Source organism: Netta rufina (assembly GCF_964035555.1).
Source record: "Netta rufina genome assembly, chromosome: 1".
NCBI classification, from domain to species: domain Eukaryota; kingdom Metazoa; phylum Chordata; class Aves; order Anseriformes; family Anatidae; genus Netta; species Netta rufina.
Window position 1 is genome coordinate 117,954,450 of NC_140123.1, and position 21,842 is coordinate 117,976,291.

The 21,842-nt window shown below is 38.7% G+C and overlaps 2 protein-coding genes across 6 annotated transcripts in view; both read right to left on the reverse strand.

The window, feature by feature from the left end:
• Window positions 1-2,570: 2,570 nt before the first annotated feature.
• On the reverse strand, window positions 2,571-11,880 carry NIT2 (nitrilase family member 2). The gene is made up of 10 exons (XM_084285606.1): window positions 11,804-11,880; window positions 10,205-10,323; window positions 8,731-8,851; window positions 8,524-8,612; window positions 7,102-7,195; window positions 6,063-6,137; window positions 5,518-5,596; window positions 4,786-4,884; window positions 3,741-3,796; window positions 2,571-3,370 (listed from the first exon to the last, which is right to left on the reverse strand). The coding sequence occupies exons 1-10, from the start codon at window positions 11,829-11,831 to the stop codon at window positions 3,282-3,284; spliced, it is 849 nt and encodes a 282-aa protein (XP_084141732.1). The 5' UTR covers window positions 11,832-11,880; the 3' UTR covers window positions 2,571-3,281.
• Window positions 11,881-13,867: 1,987 nt separating this feature from the next.
• TBC1D23 (TBC1 domain family member 23) overlaps window positions 13,868-21,842 on the reverse strand; it is a 31,351-nt gene continuing 23,376 nt past the window's right edge. The window contains exons 16-20 of one of the 5 annotated variants that reach the window (XR_014618237.1): window positions 19,632-19,720; window positions 18,053-18,188; window positions 16,708-16,902; window positions 15,619-15,753; window positions 13,988-14,254 (exon numbers count right to left, since the gene is read on the reverse strand). Coding sequence is in view for 4 of the 5 variants with exons in the window: in XM_084282506.1 (XP_084138632.1) it covers window positions 15,672-15,753; window positions 16,708-16,902; window positions 18,053-18,188; window positions 19,632-19,720 (502 nt within the window). In the remaining variant the exon portion in view is untranslated. Of the gene's footprint in view, window positions 13,938-13,987; window positions 15,754-16,707; window positions 16,903-18,052; window positions 18,189-19,631; window positions 19,721-21,842 lie in introns of those variants that run through there. The other 4 variants (XM_084282507.1, XM_084282506.1, XM_084282508.1 and 1 more) reach the window with 4 other exon arrangements.

The following is a 21,842-nucleotide window of genomic DNA, read 5'->3' on the forward strand; positions in this document are numbered from 1 at the left end:
GCATGTGCTGTCAAATACTAGCATTCCAAATCATCACAGACTCTTGCCTGTTCTTGAACTAGTTTGAAACTGCACTGAAAGGATGCATTGTCTGTAATTTTTTGTAAATGATGTATCACCTGTAAACTGAAAAAAAATAAATATTACCTTCAAGTACTTCTCTCTGAGATGTATAAGAACAGGTTTTGATGAAAGTGTTCTCTGCAGCAGTGTTTTCTATACTTATTTGTGATTACTCTGAATCTAGGAAAGAATTAATAATAACTGACTCCCTGTCATCTCTCACTTGAACCTTTAAGAAAAGAGGAGGAGACATGGAAGGAACGAGTCTTATCTCTGATTGCTCCCATCACCTGCAGAGGTATGATCTTGAGAGCTGAAGATTACAGGGGAAAGGAAAGCTGGGAATTTGAGTAGCTGACATCCTGTTATGTGAGTACATGGTTGGATTCTGCTCAGGCTTCCTTTTAGCGAAAGGGAATTTAGTTTTTTTTTTAATGGCTGATGTAGATGAGGTTCTGCTTTAGACCAGGTGTGCATATGAACCTTGAGAAAAGACTTACTTTGTTTTAATATGGGTTGAGAGCTGAAGTTGAAAAAATTAGTGCTGCTATTAAAAAAAATCCGGTGAAATCATGTAGGAAGCTTAGTACTGAAGACTTGGATAAACTTGTTGTATCCTAGAGACTGTGGGAAGCTGTTTCTATGCATAGTTGTCATGCATCTTAATTCTGATCATTTAAACTTCCTGCTGTTCATGTTCAGACATAGATAAGTTTGCCAAAATGGAGATTAGCAGTTGTGCCTTGGTTTACCAGGATCTAAGTGCAGATTGAAAGTGAAGAAGGGAACTAGCCTACACTAAAGAGTTGTGCTGTGATTTGTCCTGGAACTGAGAGTGAGCCAGTCAGCTTAAATACTGCTTTGAACAGGCTTCCCCACTACAGTGGTAATAACTCTCTTGCTGAATTTAGTTAAAACAGGCATTACTATGTTTTCTACCATTTCTTTAAAATCCATTGAAATCCTTGCAGGCTGAACTTCTGTAGCCACTACAGGGCTGCTTCTGGTTGGTTTTATATACTTAAAATATTGGTGCATATGTATAATGTGGATACTTAAAGTGCCTGTCTATACCACCATAGGATTGAATACTGACTGCTTTAGCTCCTACCTAGCTGAGAACCAGTTGTGTACTTTTTTGTTTGTAACTCCCCCAGAATTCTCAGTCCGTTGGTATCACTTCTGAGGGAATCTTATCGAAGACTCCTAAAATAGCCTCCTAAGAAAAGGTGCTCAGAACTTGTCTCGACAGACTGAGTGGGACTGAACCCGTGTCACCTCTAAAGCTTAGTTCACCAAAGTAGTCCACTACCGATTCTCACCCATTCTCCATTTGGAAAGCCAGGGGAGGATGGTACATGCCCCATATTCCGTCTCATTGTTTGTGGCAGATTGCAGCTTACACTTCCAAAATCAAGTGGGTAGCCCTTGAGAATCCTGCATTTCTTTAATCCTCCAAAGATAAGTGTCTAGTTCCTGTTCTGCCGCATACTAAAATAGTATAGAGGTTGGGGGTGGTAGGGAAGACAGATGCAGTAGTTTAGAAAAAATATGGCTGTATAAGAGTTGCTCTGGTTTAGAAGTTAGATTGCCGTGATGACCATCATCCATGCTGATTTTTGTGTATGTGGCAGGTACCGATTTAATGCAGGAGACCTAACTCAAATAGCAAATTGTGATTTTTTTATATTTATTTTTCAACAAATAAATCTTCATTTCACCTTGTGCTCTGTGGCGTGCTTTTTAAGAGTTCCAGTACTGTATGTATACGAAAATGCTGTGAAAGCAGAGACACAAAATGCCTGCTGGAATAGGTAATGCCACTGAGTGGAATGATGAGGTCTTGCTTGTAGGGGTTAGACTCCTCCGGGTTTGGCGTAATTTAACCATTAATCTCCCCATAGGTGGCTGGGGCCTCTATAAACCACACACAGCTGATTCATCCCAGAGAACTCAGAGGAAATAAAAAAGGCAAGAGGATAGCTGGGGGAAGAAGAGGATGGCTGAATGTGAAGAAACAGGTACAGTGGTTTGGGGTGAAACTGGCTAGATGGAACAAAAGCCTCTCTCTGATGCCCTGCTTTTCTGTATTCTGAAGTCTCCTTTTGCCTCTAGTGCCTTTTTGCTGCTGGAGAACCAGAAGTACAGAGGTAGGTGCTGCTTTTTGACTCCCAAGAAGGGAAAAAATATCTTTTTACATTAGAAAAGGAAGCACCAAGGTGCTAGCCTTCTAAGAAAAAAGGTTATTTGTACAAAATTTTAGACTGGTTTTAAGTTTTTTAATCGGTTTGCTGATCAATTCAGCAAGAGCATGCCCTTAGTAGCAATAATGCATGTAGAAAGCAGGTGCTCTGTGAGACTTGGGGCAGAAAACTTAATTAGTGCAAGAAGTTTTCTAGCCCTTTTGACTGACTTCAGTTAGAAGACAGCCCGACTGTGAAACTAAAGCCAACTCGGACATTGTATTAAGGAAGCAGTAAATAGAGCACAGGTGTGGTGACATGTGAAATGCTTTAATAAAACATTAATCCACATCACTTCAGCAATAAACAGGAATTGTAATAAGAATTTAATAGATATCTTCCAGACAGGATGCATGCACCAAAACGTTACAGTTCCTTGTACAGTACTAGTTCTGTTTGGCTGCTGCTTGCATTGTCCTTAAGTAGTACAGAGCAGAATTTGGCCTATTTTACTTAGTATGTTAAATTTTAAGCTTTCCTGGTTTGAAGTTGGGCAGCTAAGAAATTTGAGTTGTTTAGGCACATACAGTTAAGACAGACAGACATGGAGGAGTCATACATGTACTTCTAGATTATCTAGTAATCAGTGAAAAATGCATAATACTAAAATTGACTTGAGATGATTTTCAGAGGGAACGTGGTTCCCACCTCTACATCCTATATATAAGCCCCAGAAAGTTAACAGTGAAATAAGAAAGTAACTAAAACATTATGACGAATAAAGATTATTGTTAACTGCTACTGAGTTGAGGTGATTTCACCTCCAGCTTCATCCTAGCTGTTAAATACTATAAAATGAAGTATAAGGAGATATAGAAGTTGTATCTGAATCAATTTTAGAATTATACCAACAAGTTGTTTTGCTTTTAATTAACTATGACATTTAGCAGTAGCCTGTCAAGCAACCAGTAAGGGAATCCCGACGATGAAAGCAACAGTCATTGTGCCACTTGAACTTTTCCCCTTCACCTGGTGTCACTTTTTCATCTCTATGCCGTAGAGATCACAGCGCTTCTGGCTTAAAATAGGGATTTGTTGACGGATTTCTGCAAGTTTCTTCAGATCTGGAGGGGGAAGAAAGAGCTATTAAAACAGCAGTTTTAACAGCAGGACTTGTCTCAGACAAAGTAGGAAAAGAGCAACTTTCATGGAGAATGAGTCCATAGGGCACAGCAACTGAGCAGCTGGGGAAGGAAGCCTCGGCTTTGCTCTCTCCTAAGGTAGGTAGCAGCTTCCTCATATGTAAGGAAAATGGAATATTCTAGTCCTGGTAGTGCTTGTTTTTGCTGCAGTCTAGCAAAGGTTGAGAAGGGTTGGGAACACTGCATCATCTGTAACTGCAGGAACAAGGCCATGGTCATTAAAAAAAGAAACGGTCTCTCCAGTCTTAGGCCCTGTCCAAGAAAGAAAACAGGAAAAAAACTAAATGCTTACCTATATCTGTGTATATAACTGTTTCCTCAGCCCCAGCTTTGGCTATGACTTCACCCCTGCAAAATGAAGAACATTTGTTCACAGCATTAACACAGAGGTCTAAGGCATCAGTCCAGTTGCTGCTGTTTGTATAAGAGGGAGTTTCTACCCTTGATGTCTACAGCTGTAGACACAGGGATATCCTAAAAATAGCATCATAATTCTTAACTCTTGCATGATAGAAATAGCTTCCAGGTCTTATATGTGGCACATGTTTTATATGTGACATATACATACCTAACAGAGGAATATTCTTGATCTTTGGAAACTTAAGAGCAACTATGAGAACCAGCACACGTGAACGTGGAATATACCTCAAAGGGAAAGAAGTAACTTCACTGGGGACAACCATATATAGTTGGTTGTTTAGACTAACACTTTCTCCTCTCAGATCCAACCAGCTTTTAATAGGAGTATACTTACACTCTGCATGAGCTACTGAACATGCTTATCATGTCTTCCACTAGGTGCTCTGCCACTGCTTTCAACATAAGATGTTAAGAGCACATGACAGAAAGCTTTATTTACTTTGCAATTGTCTAGAAGAGCAGTGTTGGTGGAATGATTTATTTGGACGAAAAATAACTGCCAAAAGACTCGATGTTTTCCCAGTCACCTAGAGGCACGGAGGGGAAGTAATCGCTGCTAAGGCCAGAAAGTCTCATCTACTTGAAGGTATCCTTCTCATTCTTTCTTACCTCAAAGTGTTCTTTGAGGAAATTTAGTTTTGTATAAGCTGTTTAATATGGTTCAGTTCTGCTCAAGGAGTCACCCCAGTGCATAATATATAAGTTGAAAAGGTCAGCAGCTTTACTAGTGCTTAATACTACTACTAAAGTAACTTCTGTGCTTCCAACAAGAATGCATACTGTTAAACAATTTTAAAACTAGCTGGATGGAAAACAATAAAAAAATGATGATTTGTTGTAAGAGTAGGTGAATATGTGGGGCTGAAGTGAGACCGTCAAGTAAAACATTCAGCTAAGGTGTTTTTTTCTGAACTCACCATGGATTTACTACAGTGCTGTGTCCCCAGGCAACATAGGATGCTTTTTCATCTCTAGCAGGAGATATAGTAGCTACGTAGACTTGATTATCGACAGCTCTGTATTCACAGAAAGATAGGGCAAGAAAATGAGTAGGTCTTCTTTTTAATACCACCAATTAACTAAGCAGAAGAGACTGAATTCATTCTGAAGAACAAACAGTACAGTCTCCTAAAGACTTCTCAAAATTGTAAATGACACAAAAGTTACAGAAAACAAGCCTAGAAAGAGAAGTCTCTACCCAACTGCCCCAGAGTTAGTAGACAGAATGAATTACATGTTCATTCAGTGCGCAGTAAAGTTGATTGAAGCTGACCAAATGAATAAATAATACTGCATAATAATGAGTCAAAGAATCTATTTCTGTCTGTAATTAAGGCAGTTCTGACATGGTTATTGCTGTCTACTGCCTGTTCTGTGCAGAAGTTTGTGAACGGCGCTCAGAGTTGTGGGGAAAAGGGCCATGTAAGAGCTTAACTGCAGAAGGGCTGGTAGGAGTGAAGGATAAGCAGCTCCTGCCTTTTCTCCTTAACAGCAAAATCATTTTGGTGACCCATGCAAGACCCAAAGAATGGCACAGTTCTGAAAGCAGAGCAGTCCTGCAGCAGAACTTCTGCTATATGGTGTGATGTAGAATACAAGAACTATTTGGTTCCACATACTAAAATCCCCCTCAGTTACTTAGTTCTTACCGTCCCCTTTGTAGCAATTCCCAGTGAGCTGGTCCTGTTGTCAGATTAAAAGCCCCTGGATATATCAGCAGCTGGCAACCTTTGTTAAAAGAAAATTACAAACCATCATTAAAGGGAAGATGATTTACCCTAGAGTGACTCTACTTTGAAGCTCATGATACGCTTTTTTTTTTCCTGACTTCTGTCCCTAATAGAAGGACAAGTAGAGCCCATTCACGTGTGACACAGATGACTATGCCAGCAAAGCCCTATGACACATCACCACGGATGGGGCCATATTACAATGCCATTATGTATTACATCATTATAATATTATTATATCAGTGGATGTGTAGCAGGGAATTACTGTTACTTTACAAATGAGTATCTGTTCTGTTTATGAATAACAAAGTCCGGGCTACAAGGTACATTTTGTGTTAATAGGCAAAGATAAGAGTGCCTGATAACACTTAGAGAGTGCCCAGTACCATCACCCTGAAGCAGCCCCACAAAATTCAGGCCTTAGGGCTAAGTGCGTTCCACTTCATTAGGTGACTCAGCCTTACCGTTCTGTCCATAGATTTGAGCCAGCTCAGCAAATCTGATGTCATAGCAGATGCCCAGGCCCACTTTACAGTATGCTGTTCTCAAAACACAAGAGACAACAGTCATATTGCTGTCATGAGTACGCAAAAGCTATCACAAGACATCCTGCCAGCTGTTAGTTTACATGTCTCAGAGTAACAAGGGGAGCGATATTTAAATGTTTCTTTAAATGTGTATCTGCAGCAAACTCTGTCTGTTGGCGGGGGAGAACTCATTCTTCATGATGAGAGGATGACTGTGAGAAGTAGTCTCATCTACCCTTTAAAAACAGCCATTTCCACAACATCACACTGTAGCAGGTTTTTTTGTAACATATTCCTCTCTGATTTAGATGCATATTTTTCAGTGATAAAGTTACTCACTGTGCTTTGTGGACTAAAGAAATTACAGATACATATTTTCTTGCAGCATTCACATCACAAGGAGGAGAAAGTCACCATGGGAGTTGAGACTCTTAGGAGAGCTCAGTTAACAGGTCGTACTCATTTTTGAAAATGGGGTGGTGGTAGCTGTCTTTTTTTTTTTTTAATCTGTTTTGGTTGATTCAAGAATACTGGAATGGAATTTGCAGTTATTTGTCTCCATTATTATACCATCTTCATATGAAACAACTGCCAGTGTAGCCATTTGCTACATGGATTGTTTTCCAAGACATGTTTTCTAAGCACTGTTTTAAAAACTGCGATTAAAAATACAGTAACTTCTCTTTTACAATTCAATAGGAGCACTGTTTGTTAAGGGAAGTGCCATGATGTATGCTTTATCCCTTTCTACTTCGCTGTCCTTTTTCAATCACATTGCCTTTTAAAAAAGTTTCTGAAGTGACCCCCACACTTGGAACACACCTAAAATACATTTGCCATCATTGTCAAATGCCTAATTTAAACCCGACAGTCTAAAAATCCATTGCTGGGGAGAAATGGTAGGGAAGAGAGCTCGAGAATGACTGTAGCATTACTGTGGCAGTGCTCCTAAAGAGAAGGCTTGTCTTATACTCACGGGTATCAAACATGGAGAAACTATTCCCTGGACTCAGTGTTTCAGACTCTTTGAACTGTATCTTCCCAGGAATATCAATGTCAAACAAATGAATCTGTAATTATAAGATTATTAAGAATTATTAATAATTTCTCTGCTTGATGCTTGAGACTTTTCCTACTAGTCAGATGTATACTAGTCACGATAATCTGGGCTACTCTTTCGTCAGGCTCCCAAATAAACATTGCTTAAGATGAAGAGATCTTCTGAAGACAATTTAAAGCAGTTTTGTTCTTTACAGAAATTTGCATGTCTACAGTTATTTGGAGAAAAAATAAAGAAGATGAATACTAGGCATTTTAAACAACACATATAAGCCTTGACCTAAGTGATGCACATATCAAATGTTTACATTGTTTACCAAATAGAATGTCCAATCCTTGTCCCATGCAGTAATAGTTAGTAAAAATAGCTAAAAATAGGACAATTAATTTGCAGTATGGCTCTACATCTTCTTCAAGAAAAGGATCCTTGTAAAATAACTATCTATCTTGATTTAATGAATAATTTTGCTAAAGAAAGGGTACATATATAATGTACTCTATGTATATAACATAAATTTGTCATGATCATAAGTGCAATATGGTAAAGCAAGTGGTATTTTCCTCTCCAAGCTTTGAGTTCCATTCCTGCAAAATTTCTCCAGGAAATACCTTCAACAAGTCACGAAGTTCACATGACTTCATGATGCTTCTTAGCCCCTGTAGTTGGTGTTTATTCCATCCCTTGCAATGCAGGTATCTGTTCCTGACTGGAGCTTTGTAAAAGTACAGCTGTTTCTGTATTACTGTTAGTTCATATATATGCAGTACAAGCCTGCACTCGTTCTGCAAACAACTACAGGGCCTATGGGCTGGTGTGGTATGACAGACAGAAGACAATGCAGTATTTCAGAAGGTGATCTAACAGTGTAGCTAAATGAACGATCAGTTAAAAGAAAAAAAAGAATAACTGCACCCCAGATCTATTTTGTGCCATCTCATTTGTTCCAAGTAACCTTGCATTCTCTTTTTTGTTTTTCCTTGAAACAGTCAAGCTGTTGTTCACCTAAGGAACAAATCCAGAGTAGCAGGAACTACATAGTTATGAAAACAGGTAGTTTCTCAAGGGACAAGCAACATGCAGGTGGAAGATGACAGTCAGCCCCTACCTACCACAAACAGCAGACACAACTTTCTGTGGAACTTGGACTTCAATTGTCTGCACTATTATACATATAGCACAAAAAGTACGTAAAGAGCAGTCTTTATGATAACTGAGAGACTAACTCCTTTGGGAACCTGAGGAAAAATCCTGATGGGGCAATACCATTTTTGGGTAACGCTGCTGAACACTAGCCACATAGATGAGAAAGCTTCTAATAACAATATTGTACCATCTTACCTTCCTATGCTTTGCCAACATAGCACCATCAGGCCCAAAGACAGTACATGTATTATACAGCTTTCCACCATCCTCTTCTGGAATGGATCCTTTAAAAGGGAGAGAACAAAGATTTACCCCTCTGTAGTATATGGAGTTTTGATTCAGTTGCACAAATAGACATTGCCCATTTTTTTTCCCCTCACTGAGAGGGTCACTAGGAACTACCTCCAACAAGATATATGCTGCACTCCTTGGCAACTTCTGAGAGCTTTTGTGTCGATTCTCCAGGAATCTTCTCTGCATATTCTTTAAAGTATTGGGTTCCGTATGGAGAATTAAAACATTCCTAGAATTAGAAAAAAATGAAGTTAAAATCTGTAAACTCTGCACTTGACCTTTCAAACCTACAAATTTTTCTTTCATGCTTTCTCCCTGGGCCAGAAATGAAAAAAATATCTACACATGTCACACAAACTACCGTATGCCTATGCAAAGGTGTAGACTGTATGCTTGGTGTGTGTTAACTCTTTATGTTGTGTGACTTAAAAAAAAATATAATAATAAGGTGGAGGGAAGAGAATATTTCATCTCTTAGTATCAGTACAAAATTTACCTTCCCAAACTTGCTGAAAGACCTTGCACTTGCTTGAGAGGGTTTACTCTACAAGCACTAATTATCGTTAGCAAGCAGAATATCTCAACTAAATTGGCCTGGAAAACTCAGTTGTTTGTGCACATGACAAAAAGTAGCTAATAATAGATAATCTCCATCTAGGAGACCTAGACAGAATAATCAAAGGTCATATTTGCAGCACAAGAGCTGTGTTAGCACAGAGAAGGGAAGGTTGCTTAATACTTCACCTAGGACAGCAGGAACAAAAACATTCTTTGTGTAAAACATTCAGATCAAAAGTTCATCCAGAAAAGACCTTTGCACTCCCAAGTCAGATGCTGCAAGGCACAGGCACATGTACCCCCAGGAACAGAGGAAAAAGCTCACAGCTACAGTGGGAAGGTACCTTGTTGTCAGCATATCATGTTAAAAAAAAAAAAACAAAAATAAAAAAATCAGCAAGATAATCCTGGCTGAAGTCTAAGAAGTAAATCAGAAGTGATGAGTAATTTTAAGCAGTGATCATGTTCCCGCACAAGGATATCATAAAAGGGCATCATAATCCAGCCACAAATGACTTGCTGGAAATGTTTGACATCTATTTAGTTTCTTATTGACTGTTTGATCCTGAATAATTATGGCAAAGATGGATGCCTGCTTTCCTATCAACTTTTCCTGCTTTGTATCAACATTCTTTATCTGAAAATCACTTTTTCCTACATTCCGGCACAGAAGGCTTCTGCAAAAATTCAAACCACAGTCCTACTTCCATTAATTCAGAACAAACCAGTTAGGGCTGCTGGAATTGCCTGGGATTTAAACCAGCATGAACTGGAACAGATTCTTGTCCCACTAAAAAACAAACAAACAAGCAAACAATTTTTTTCACCCCCCTCCTTCTTTTACACATTCTGGTAGATGGAACAAGGCACATCAATGCATTTCTTCCCCCTGTTTTGGAGTCTCATACAGCATACAAGCACATCCAGAGAGAAACAGGAATATATAATGCATGGTTAACACTACAAAGACGTTTCCAAGAGTTTGAGGTGTATGTATTTTAAGTAAATCATGATCTTTACTCACAGGTAGAGCCACGACTTTTGCTCCTTTAGCCGATGCTTCTCTTACCAGTCCACAGGCTCGTTGAATGTTATCTGATTTAACAGCAGATACATGAAGCTGAATAAGTGCCAGGCGGAAGTCTAATGGCAGAAAAGAAAAAAAAAAATTAGCCAGTGGAATTTCCCCAGGTAATCAAACCTTGAATTCATTAATGAGCATTTAACAAAATAAATCTACTTACATATTAACAATACATACACAAACAACTTCCAACTCATTTTGCAGTTGGTATATGACTCTGGAAAAAGTCTCCTAACACAGGGAAAACATTCAAACGCAGGTTTGTTACCTGGGAACCATACATGGCCATCCCCTGGTTCAGGTCAAGGACCAGGGAGTTGACATGCTGGTCTCATGCTAGCTCCTGCTTAGCCTAGGCAGTACCCAGTTCACGTTCTCATGTAGGAAAGCGGGACCACACGTTATCCAGTCCTACTTCTTTCACGATTTGCTACGTGCTTTGTGAGTGTATCTTTTCATTGCGCCCATCACCCTATGAGTGCTGAATCTCCTAAAATGCCACTAGCAAACTAAAGGCTGCATAATCCCCAAAGCACACAAATACGGGAAGTTTGCTTTTATCATTCAAATCACACCTGGCCTGGGAAATGGATGTGAGAAACCATAAAACCATAAAGATAACATCTTTCCTGGTCACTTTACAATCCAGTTTCTAGCCAAGAGACATCTGCAAGCGTCTACCATGCCTAAGCAGGATTTATATTTGCACGTTCTGAATTACGCACACAGGAGAGATCAAATCGTGTGCATTCATTCCCCTTTGTGTATCTCCTCATACCTTGGGCTGTAGGAGAGCACATCCCGACTGGGCAGAGCTCTCTCCTTTTGAACCCAAATGCTCTGCCTTCCTCCACAGGGGTACCCCAGGCTGAAATCACTTTTCTTTTCAGGGAAGCTCCCCTGTTACCCTGAACCACTGGGCTCAGGGAAGCAGTGAGCGGCACTGCCACGGTGCTGGGGGAAACGGGAGCTGGTCCAAGGGCAGGCCAGGCTGGGACATGGATAGGCAGGCGGTGTCTTCCTTTGTGCTTTGCTTCTCACCTCAGTAGACAAGCGGTTAATTTTTACACAGTACGCAAATGATTAACTTCTCACCCCGCCACTGCGCAGGTACGAAACTGCTCTAGCGCTCAGCTCATTGGGAAAGCCAGGCTGCGATGAGGCTGCCAACAGGCGCAAACACCATTCGCTTCGTGCGCCTCCCTCGCAGGACAACCCTACCAGGGAGCGCCCTCAAATCGTGTCTTTTTCCACGGGGCGTTGTAACTCGGGGAAATTAAGCGCAGAGATTCAGTTCCTGTAAGATCCCTTTTGAAAAAAGCCAAAAGCCCATCTGGCAGCGCGCCCAGCTCCTCAAAATGATGTCTTAAAGCGCGGCGGGAGGGAGACACGAGGCTCCCCACCACCGAGAGACACACGGGGAAGCCGCTGCTCTGTCACCACCCTCGGGCCGGGCCCGCGGCCGGCTCCCGGAGCGGCCCTGAGGGGAGCAACGGCCGCGCCCCGCCCCGCCCCGCCCCGCCGCGCGCCGCCACTCACGGGCCATGGCTCCGCGCGCCGGCTGCATCCCCGCGCCTCATGCCCCGCGCTGCGCCTGCGCGCCGCGGGGCGCTGCTGGGAGATGTAGGCCAGCCCCCCCCGGCGGTGGGCGGGAACGGCTGAAGGCCTCGTGCCCGCCCCTCTGGCGCCCAGGGGCCGTGCTGGCGTACAGGGGGGTGTTGGCCTGAAACGTACCACAAAATGCGTAACCCGCTGTGGTGCCCTCCACACGTCGTGCTGAAGCCGCTTTCAGGAAACACAGGCGGAGAGATAAAGGGTGGGCAGCCCGCAACCGCCACAAAACGCCCCCCCCGTACGTGCTGCGGTTACAAACGCAGCTCCACCTGCCCCTGTCAAACAAACCCCTCATCCCCAAACTGACCGACTCAAACGATGGCAGAATTACCATCATTATTTTATTTATTTATTTATTTATTTATTTTTTTCAGAACAGCAAACCTTGCCGGGTTCCGTGTGCAGAGAACAGCCGTTTCCTGAGTTCCCAAAGTAAGAATAAGAACAAGCAGTAAAGTGGTAACATCCTTTGAACCAGAAAGGCTCATACTATTTCCCATGGTAATGAGAGGTACAATGTGTTTTTCAGATTTCAAAATATTAGCAATATCTGAAAGCATTAAAATGTACCCAAAAAGAACATGTTAGCAGATTATCACCCCCTTCCCCAAAAGGGGAAACTCTTCAGCCACTGAGTGCCCCCATATTGAAAAATGTTATTTGACAGCATCGAAAGTTTTGAAACTACAACTGAAATGTTCAGTCACAGCTACAAACACTGCTAATACTCATGTGTGAGGCCTAACAGGAACTAAACTGAAAGAGCAGCAATTAATCTTTATATCTCCACAGTCTGAGAATACTTCTGGTGGATAATATAGGTTCTGCACAAATTTGCACACAGATCAGAATCTAAAATAACTTGTCAGACGATTAAAACAAAACAAAAACAATCAAAAAAAATCAGTGAACATAGAAGCACTGGCCCTGGCTATGAAAAGCAAAGGTGTAAGTTTCAAATGGTCAAGAAAGCTTACTCTGAGAAGTGTTCCTTTCCTGCAACAGACCTCATTTTTAGTCACCAAAGAGAGGTTAAATGAAAGTTAAAAATCGAGCAACATAGCAGCTGTCATTTTATCTTCAAACAACACATTCAACAGTGTAGTCAGCAGCACATACGAAATAAGAGCCTCTAAACCTCTGGCAAGTAATTAAAAAAAATCCCCAAAGATGAAAGAGACTAGAAGTTGCACACTGATTATTCTGATTATTTTTTTTCCCCCAAAGCTGTCACTCTAGTACTATAATTAGAATTTCTGCTTAGCAATTCAGGTTTTGTAACTAGCACCCTAACTACAGATGCAACAAATACACCAAGAGACAAAAGTAGTCTCTAAGCTGTGGGTAGACATACATGTAAAATGCCATTATGATTGTTCAGTTTGGATGTAATGCAAGAAGTCTGTTGGTAACTTGCAGTTATAACTTGTAATTTAAAAATTACAAATAATTAACCTCTTATTGGCATAAGTTATACATTTCTACACAGAAGAGATTTTAAAACTGACTTATTGTAGCTTTAGTTACTGTAGATCTAAAAGGTCTGTATTTGTTGACCTCAAAGAAGCATACATGTACACATTACTCATTCTTCATATTCAATACCAAATACACATAATAATTTAACAACTGAATGTACTTTTCAAAAGTAATTAGATTCTTCAAGATACCACTTTAGGTACTTCAGCTACACGTCTTAATTTCTCCCCTTATTTTGTTTGCAATTTTTTGCTCTCACTAGCACTCTCTCATGACCTACCAAAATGTGTTGTATCATTTTGTCAACATTTTCATTTGTCAACATAATAGTAAAATATGATGCCGAGATGCCTTGAATTCATGCAGAAACCTTCTCTATAATTTGACCATTTATTACCTCATTTTGACCTTTCTGTGAATGCTGACCATGGTTCACCCAAAAGAATCCTATAAAATTAGCCAAAATTCCAATATACTTACATTAATGTGTCACTGACAGCAGCTCCTAATGACCCATAATCAACTTCTTTTACTCCAGATATCAAGTTCACTTCCATTTACGAAATGCCTTTAGGAAAAACTGTTAAATTGATTCACAGAATTCACACACTATACAATAAAAAAAATACTTTCTGTCAGAAGTTATGTTCAAATTGTACTGGTTTATTTACAACTGTAGTTTATAAACAGTAACACAAACATCTTTACATGAAAAAAATCTCATTGCTGAAATAGGCACAGAGTCAGAGACTCTTCAGGATAGTTTCAGAAGGGAGTAGGAAGAAAATGTAATACAACAGCTGCTGGGCAAATCTATAAATATGTGAGTGTTGGCCCAGGTGCAATTTCATGCAAATATCTTCAACAGTTCAAGTTCTATTGGTGTTTACTCAGATACTAAGAAAAAAAAAAAAAAAAAGGAATAAGTTCCAGAATTAAGGTGCCCTAGCTTGATTCCTAGTAAAATAACTTAAAATAACTGGCTTTTATAAAGGTCAGTTTATTTTTTCTCCTGATGATGTACCAATTCACTGGTTCTGACTCCAATACTCAGAAGACTTTACACAACAAATCTAACCCCTAGTGTCTTCATTTCACAATTTTTGGTAATTTTCATATCCATCTACAAAGATGCTATGCCTTTGCCAGAAGAACCTTCCTGTACTGGGCTTTGTAGCAAGAGAAACCCTCCTTAATTAACCATTTTGTCTCAAACAGAAGGCTGCAGATACACTATGACACAGTTGCCATCTCTCAAACATTTACTAGCTTTGAAGTTTTTAAAAGAATATAAACAGATGTTGAACCAATGGAGGCAACAGTTCATGAATACATTTATCGCAAGTATGCAGCACTAGAATCTCTTCACTTTATGTGTGTTAATTTTCTTGCCACACCTTCAGTCTTCAAACGCACCTTCTATCAGCAGAAGCTCATTTCTGCATGAACTGAAGGCATATAAAAATCTAATTTATACGTTAGATATTTTGCTTCAGACGAGTCAGATAACTCTTTTTCAACTGTCATACTCTGCCATGAAGCACTTACTCCAATTTCAACATGTGCACTCATCCTCACAAGAGAAACAATCTTAACCTACGAAATGCAAAATTTAGCATAATTTAAAAGAAGCACAACCCTGTAGTAAAAGCTTATTGCGTACAGTTCATTTTGGTATTTAAAGATACCCTTATAATCAATTCCAATTATTTAACCTAGTAGTGGATAAGACTTTTCTGAAAAGGTAACTTTCCAAATTATTGGTGTTTTGTCCCATTCACTTAACCGTTTTTAACTGGAAGAAAATTCCTAAGATTCTATCTGCTCTGCTTACAAAGCTAAGTTTTTCATAGTCCTTGATACTACCCAGTAGGCAAAAATCAAATTTATAGACTTTAGGCCATGAAGACATTTTACTTTCAAGTATCAGTCATTTAAAGCTGTTTCTGTTTTCAACTGCTTCTCCATATCAGGCAGTTCATTCTTTTAACATGCTTATATGAACCCAGCTGCATCCTCTCTTAAAAAGATGCAGATCATTCGGATTACGGATGCATAAAAAAGAAACAAACTGACCTTTATAATATATGCTTCTTAAAAAAAAAAGAAAGAAAAAAAAGAAAAAAATTAAAATCCTGTTAAGAAATTGGTAATAATTTACCCTATCTTAAGCCTGCTACTCAGGCACTCCCACCAGCAAACAGAAAAAAAACTCTTAAGTTAGTATTCAGTTGGAAAACAGCCAGCCCATGTCCACATACAGTATCTTTGTTGCTTCTTCTTTATAAACTGTTCTCTACAAAGTCTTTAGTTATTAACTCTCCAAGGCATCCAATACTTTCATGATCTGTTGTTTTATGGCTTTGGTAGCATCACCTGCATTTGGAATCAAATACCTTAAGTAGAAAAAAAAAACAAAAGAAAAAGAAAAAAGGCATCATAAACTTGCTACAAAATTTTTAAGCATCAACTCAAATCCTTGCTTTGATTTTTTCCTCTGACACAGTCTAGGGGAAAAGAGGAGGGAAAAACTATTAAAATGAAATAACATTTACTTCCTATTTATGCTATGACATATTTTCTGTTTGTGAACTTAGAACTGTATGAGAGTATTTCACTGGCCTTCCTGGAAAGGAAAAATTCCTCATTAATTGATAATGGAACGGAACAGGCAGTTCAAGATCTCTACAGATAGCACTGTCCGATTTACATATGGCAGTCCTAGGTTTTCGTTTTCATTTTTGTTTTTAATTCCTGTGGACACACCTAGATCATTTAGTTACCATCCTCTGTTTTGTATTTGCACCACTCAATAAAGTGGTGATGAAGTAATTCAACAAGAAGCAAAGTTTTCTGCAACACATTTAATTTACCCGTGTCTGACATAATACCAAACTCATTTTGTCCTAAGTAGCCAACAGGACAACTGGGAAACTCATCTCTCACTTAATTCTGAAAACAGAGCACTCACTGCGCACAGTTCTCACCAAGGAAAAGGATGGGAAAAATGACCTACTGAATGCCAGTGGCTTTGTTACAACAGTGACAAGAAACAAGAGGCTACATGGATGAAAAAAAAAAAAAAAAAGGATGAAAAGACATTACAAAAAAGAAAACACATGCACACATCTCATCCCCAACAACTGTCATTGGAGACCCTAGAGTGGGTTTCATAACCCTCTTTACTCCACTAGCAAATCTTCTTCCTAGTTCAGACCTAAATACCTGTTCCTAAATAAAAACTATTACTTTTGAACTCAATTCTGGGAATTACAGCGTACATCTGTCTTCCAGTTGACATCATTCTGTATACCATCACTACCAACATCAGTGCTACTGAAATGGCTTACCTTTCAACTGCCAAAATTTCTATGCCTGAAGTATTGCTATTTCCATATTTAAAGGTAATCAGTTCTGGATGTTTCTTCTTGGATGTGATTTTGACTACAGAGTTGAGTGCCTGTCGAGACTGTATGTAAGCCAGACCCTTCCGTGATGGAATCTCCCTCAAACAATACATATGGGTTGCCGTGACTAGGAGATGACTTGAAGGGAAAGAAAAACAGAAATTACATTTTCTATTTAACTAAGTAACAGCTATTTACAAAGCTAAATTCTACAAACAAATTACATGGAGAGAACTAGATAAAACAGTGTAATACTTATGTTGATTAGGAATGTCTACAAAATACTTCAGATTTTTCTGAAGTACTGAATCACAGACAAAAACAAGTATGGCAGCCTCAACAGCATACAAAATCAGAGCAAGTAGTTAGTATCATCACCTCAGCACAAAAGCCACCAGTGATCAACATCAACGATCATAACCACCAGTAACGTGCCAGGCCATGCAGTGCGGGCAAAATGCCTCCAGCGTCTCTCCTCCATGCTTCAATCCCACCCCAACCCTATCCCTTCATCTACAGAGCTACTCTGTACAAACACTCTGTATGTGGAGCATCAGATTTAAGCCTCCAGGATGTGCCAGCACTCCATGACTGATTGCCAGTCACTGAACAAGCACTAAATGAAGTTGTTCACTTGCCCACTCAGTTCAAGACCCACTTTGCTCTTCTTCTCAGAAGCAATGCACATGTGGGGAAACACACTACTGGAGTTCAAACTCACTTTGAGAAATTATATGATGACAGATCAGTGATCATACACCATATAATCTTATTTTTCCGTTAGATTTATTTTAATAAAATCTAATAACAGACCATGATGAAAAAGAAAGTTCATCCTAATTCTGTGGTATCCAGACTCAACAGGATTTGCACTCTTTGGTGTAGCTAAAATGGAGTAAGCAACATGTTCTGCTCTCGCAGGATTAACAAGGTCACTGAATCTCAGGGGCAAGATGAGCAAGTACTACAAGTCAGAAAGGTAGATAGGAAAAACATGAAGGAATAGGTACTCAGGTCTACCTGGTCTTGAAAAATAAGCTTACATTTACTGAGAATGTTTTTCTTCTTATCTTGTTTTACAAAATAAACTTTCACACTATGTTTTGTACATAAGTAATACTCTGTAACACTGAAAATATAAGAATGCAAGTATAGTAGTAACATTTTGTTCTAAGTTGTTTCACTATTATACTAGAAATGAAGTTGTATCACAAATAACTATCCAAGAATATTTTAAAAAATGTATTGAGACAGACATTTTCATTAAGTTTACGAGTAATTCCAGTACCTGGGAAACATATGTCCATTTTCTTTTACTTCATTACAGGGGAAGTTATACTTCACGTCAGGTTTATTTATCCATGTTTGGATGTTGACAACCTCTTTTCGATCATCATCTGACATTGATGAGCTATCAATTTCATCTATTTTGAAGAGGTGGTGGTTAAAAAAAAAAAAAAAAAGATTTTCACAAAATGTCAGAAGACTTTTCAGCTCAATCAAAATCATAGTAACTACACTGGTTCAAACAAGGGTCCATCTAGCCCCCAGGTGTCCATAAACAATGGCTCTGAGAGAAACAAGAACAAGGCACATGTATTTGATACTTCTCTATTAATTCTCTCTCAGCAGACAAGTATTCTCAGCTCATAGGATTCATTAAGCTGTCTTGCTTTGTCCCTTCAGTAAAGTTTGACAGATCTGTTCTACAGGTACTTTTCCAGATTCCACTGAAGTCATGTACACTTTTTGCATCTACAATACCATTTTTTTTTTGGCAAAGAGTACCAAAAATGTGCCTATATTCCAGGAGGGCCTTTTCCTATTTGTTTTCAGATTGTGTAATTCGTTTGATGACATCTAGTTTCTTGTATGAGAAGCAATAGTTTCATTTTGCTCCTTCCCAATTCTTACCTAAGTCAAACAATGATTGTTTGTGATCAATCTTATTTAAATGACTCCAGATTTTGTAAATCTGATTAATCTTCCTAAAGTATTTCCTTTTAAGGTCAACAATTCCTAATCTAGCTATTTGTTTCTAATATGGAAACTGAGTATGCCTTTTGGTCACAGGATGGCTACTTGTGGGATGATGATGGTTGGGAGTGAGTTAACACTACCAGAATCAAAACAGGACAGCAGTTTGCTGTCCTTGCCATTCTAGCATTTGCACTTGTCTCTCAAAAATCTTTGTGAGAAGTGTGGTGTTCCAGTTTTGCCTGTAATTTTTCAGGCAAAAGTAGATAAATAAAAATTGCACATTTTTTCTGTGGCATTCTGCACGTATATCAAGAGATGAATCAATTCTTAACAGATTCAATGCTAAAACGTTTCACTTTTTAGCATTGGAGAGGTATAATGCTGGAGAGGTGTGCATACATAAGTCCTCTAAAGACTACTTTTTTTTTCTGTAGAAGGAATTAAGATGGTTATATTAACTGCCAGTACTAGAGATTCAACCTGAAATCTATCAGTCAAATTAGGTCCTTTGCATTCTGCTTACTGTCATGAGCAATAGAGGTACATTTTTATATTTGCCTCTACAAGACCCGTGTAGAAAAACACCTCTTTTACTACAAAAATACTGAGTGAACATGAAGAATCAACTATATCCACTTGATTCCATTTCTTCCTGTTGGCTGCTTGGTGCCTACCACAAGAACTTTTTTTCTTTAGTTTGCTAATATGTATTTGAAGAGACTACTTCTTCCTTGGTTAGTTCTAGGCATCGCCATTACAAACACAATCCATAGTTAGAAAAATGTCACACATTAAGACAATGATGCAAAAGACACTCTTATAATTTAGCCACACATAACAGATTTGTCTATATAAGTCAATCCAGGTAAAAGGAAAATCTACTGTACCAGTATCGTATTCTTCTTCATCTCCAATGCTGAATACTGGTTTCACACCACGGTAAGGTTTTCCTACTCTGTCACTGCTGCTGACATGTCTGTTGGCAATGAAAAGGGTAGGAGAGGACATAGGATGGGAGGGAAGAAGACAAATAACTTTCAAACAGATGGTATGAAGCCTATCATAACACAATAGCAAAATGTGAACAACACCTTGCAACTGAAAAAGATGGGAGAATTTCATAGAGTTGCCTTCAAGGAAGCTCGGACTGACACATCACGCAGTTTGGTTAGTAAAAGCATGTATTCCACAGTTATTTGGCAAGGCTGAGTACTATGATGAAGTAAAAAGAAACACTTGTTTTAAGAACTTCTGATCACCTTCCCAAATTACAAAATACATTAGAGACTGTAAAACTTAACACATGATATGATGTTTCTAACATAAAACTCTGAACTCTGCCTAAAGTATTTTTGAACATGGAAGGTAGACTCACAAAAGAAAATGCCAGATAGGGATAGAGGAAAAATTTAAGACTATTAATTAACATCTAGAAGTTCATTTTTCGGGTAAATAGGTCACTCCTCGGAAAGATAAAATACCCTAAGCATTTCAAAGTGGGGGCATTATAAACCATCCATTGTAGGGTGAATTCTGACTTCCTGTCCATTACTTTCACCAGTATAAAGCCAATCCTGTAATTTTTGTTCAAGAAATTCTTGCTGCTAATTTCAGCATCACTGGGATTTCTGCATAGATACTGACCTCAAAAATCATTGAAATCTGCGTCTACAGATAATGTTAAATGACTCAAGCAAACAGAAATGAATCTTAAATGTTTGACAATAACAGTTGCTAACTCCTAAGATATTTTAAAGCTCTAGCCCAGAGTGCTGTGAAGATAGTCACAGCTGCCATGTTAAAGGTTCTGGTCCTTCAGTATAGAGAAATGCCTGAAAAAAAAAAACAAACCAAAACAAAACAAAACAAAAAAAAAAAACACCAAGAATACCTAAGGGTTCAGAAAGCCTCAAAATGCACATCTTCTGGGGTGGGGAGAATGATGACACAAAACAACAACCCCAAAACCAATTAATGATTTTAGCGTAACTGGCAACATGAAATAGTTCAAACCAAACCCCAAAACCAATACTCCAAAACACACCTGTCCCTTTCCTCAATTTCAGTTTTGATAGCCTTCCCCTACTGCAATGTGCATTTATACTTCCTATAAACCACAACCCTGGGTTCGTGTTCTGAGTATGTTCTCACACTTGTTTACGTGCCTCTGTGGAACTATGTCAGAGATGCAACTTTCTTAGTAGTAATATTAATGAATGCCAGCTCACACGTAGGTCTGAATGTATATTTGAAAGTCAAAAAAGCAACCTAAACTTTCTATGGCTAAAATTTACTAATGTAGACAAAACAAGGAAATGTTTAATAGGAAAAGAATGCATTCTACAAAAAAAAGAAAAAACCAAAAAACATACAAAAACATGCGAATTAGTGTTTAAGACAATAAGCATCAATGACACTGACAATTCAGGAGGGCAGTGTTTCTTTATGTAGATTTTTGTAAATATGGACTTGTTTTAGGAATACATAACCAATTTAGTAAGAAACACATTTGAATAATGTGGAAATGAATTACATAGAAAGGATTTAAGAAAAGATCTTATTGGTGTTTATAGAACAAAGTTAGTTAAGACAAGAGAAATAAGAAAGCCATTTTATGAAAAACTGGTAACATCTTAAACTAGAAATTAACTTCCCTTAAACCTGTTTGCATGGAAGGCCATCATCACATTGCTACAAATTTAATGCAATTCCCTTTAGTGACAAATCTGCAAAATGAAATATATTGGAGATAAAAGCTAAGTGGATCCTCCTAAATGAATGGGAAAAGGTTTTTCAGAGCTGCAATTTTAAGATAATAGTCTAACGATCAATACTGTGAGTAAAGTTGGTTATTATTGCATCTGCCTACTAAAACAAGCTCTATGAGTGAAAGCAGAAAGCAAAATAACTCACGTATAATCTCAATATACTTCTTGGTTACAAACACCAATTTAAGTGTCTTTTAATTACTGAACAGTCACAAAAAGTGTTTCAGGTTGGAATTTTAGTACTTTCTTAGAGCATTCTAAAAACTGATCAAGAAAATGGGTAGAAAAATCTCCACAATCTTCAGGATTTCTAAATTATAATATGCTATT

Excerpts from the sequence above, each read along its gene's own strand:
- NIT2 (XM_084285606.1), bottom strand. The coding sequence starts at position 11,831 with ATGCAGCCGGCGCGCGGAGCCATGGCCC. Across the intron at positions 10,324-11,803 it reads GGCGCGCGGAGCCATGGCCC|ACTTCCGCCTGGCACTTATT; the intron begins GTGAGTGGCGGC and ends TTCTGCCATTAG. Across the intron at positions 3,371-3,740 it reads AGTTATATACACAGATATAG|ATCTGAAGAAACTTGCAGAA; the intron begins GTAAGCATTTAG and ends TTCCCCCTCCAG.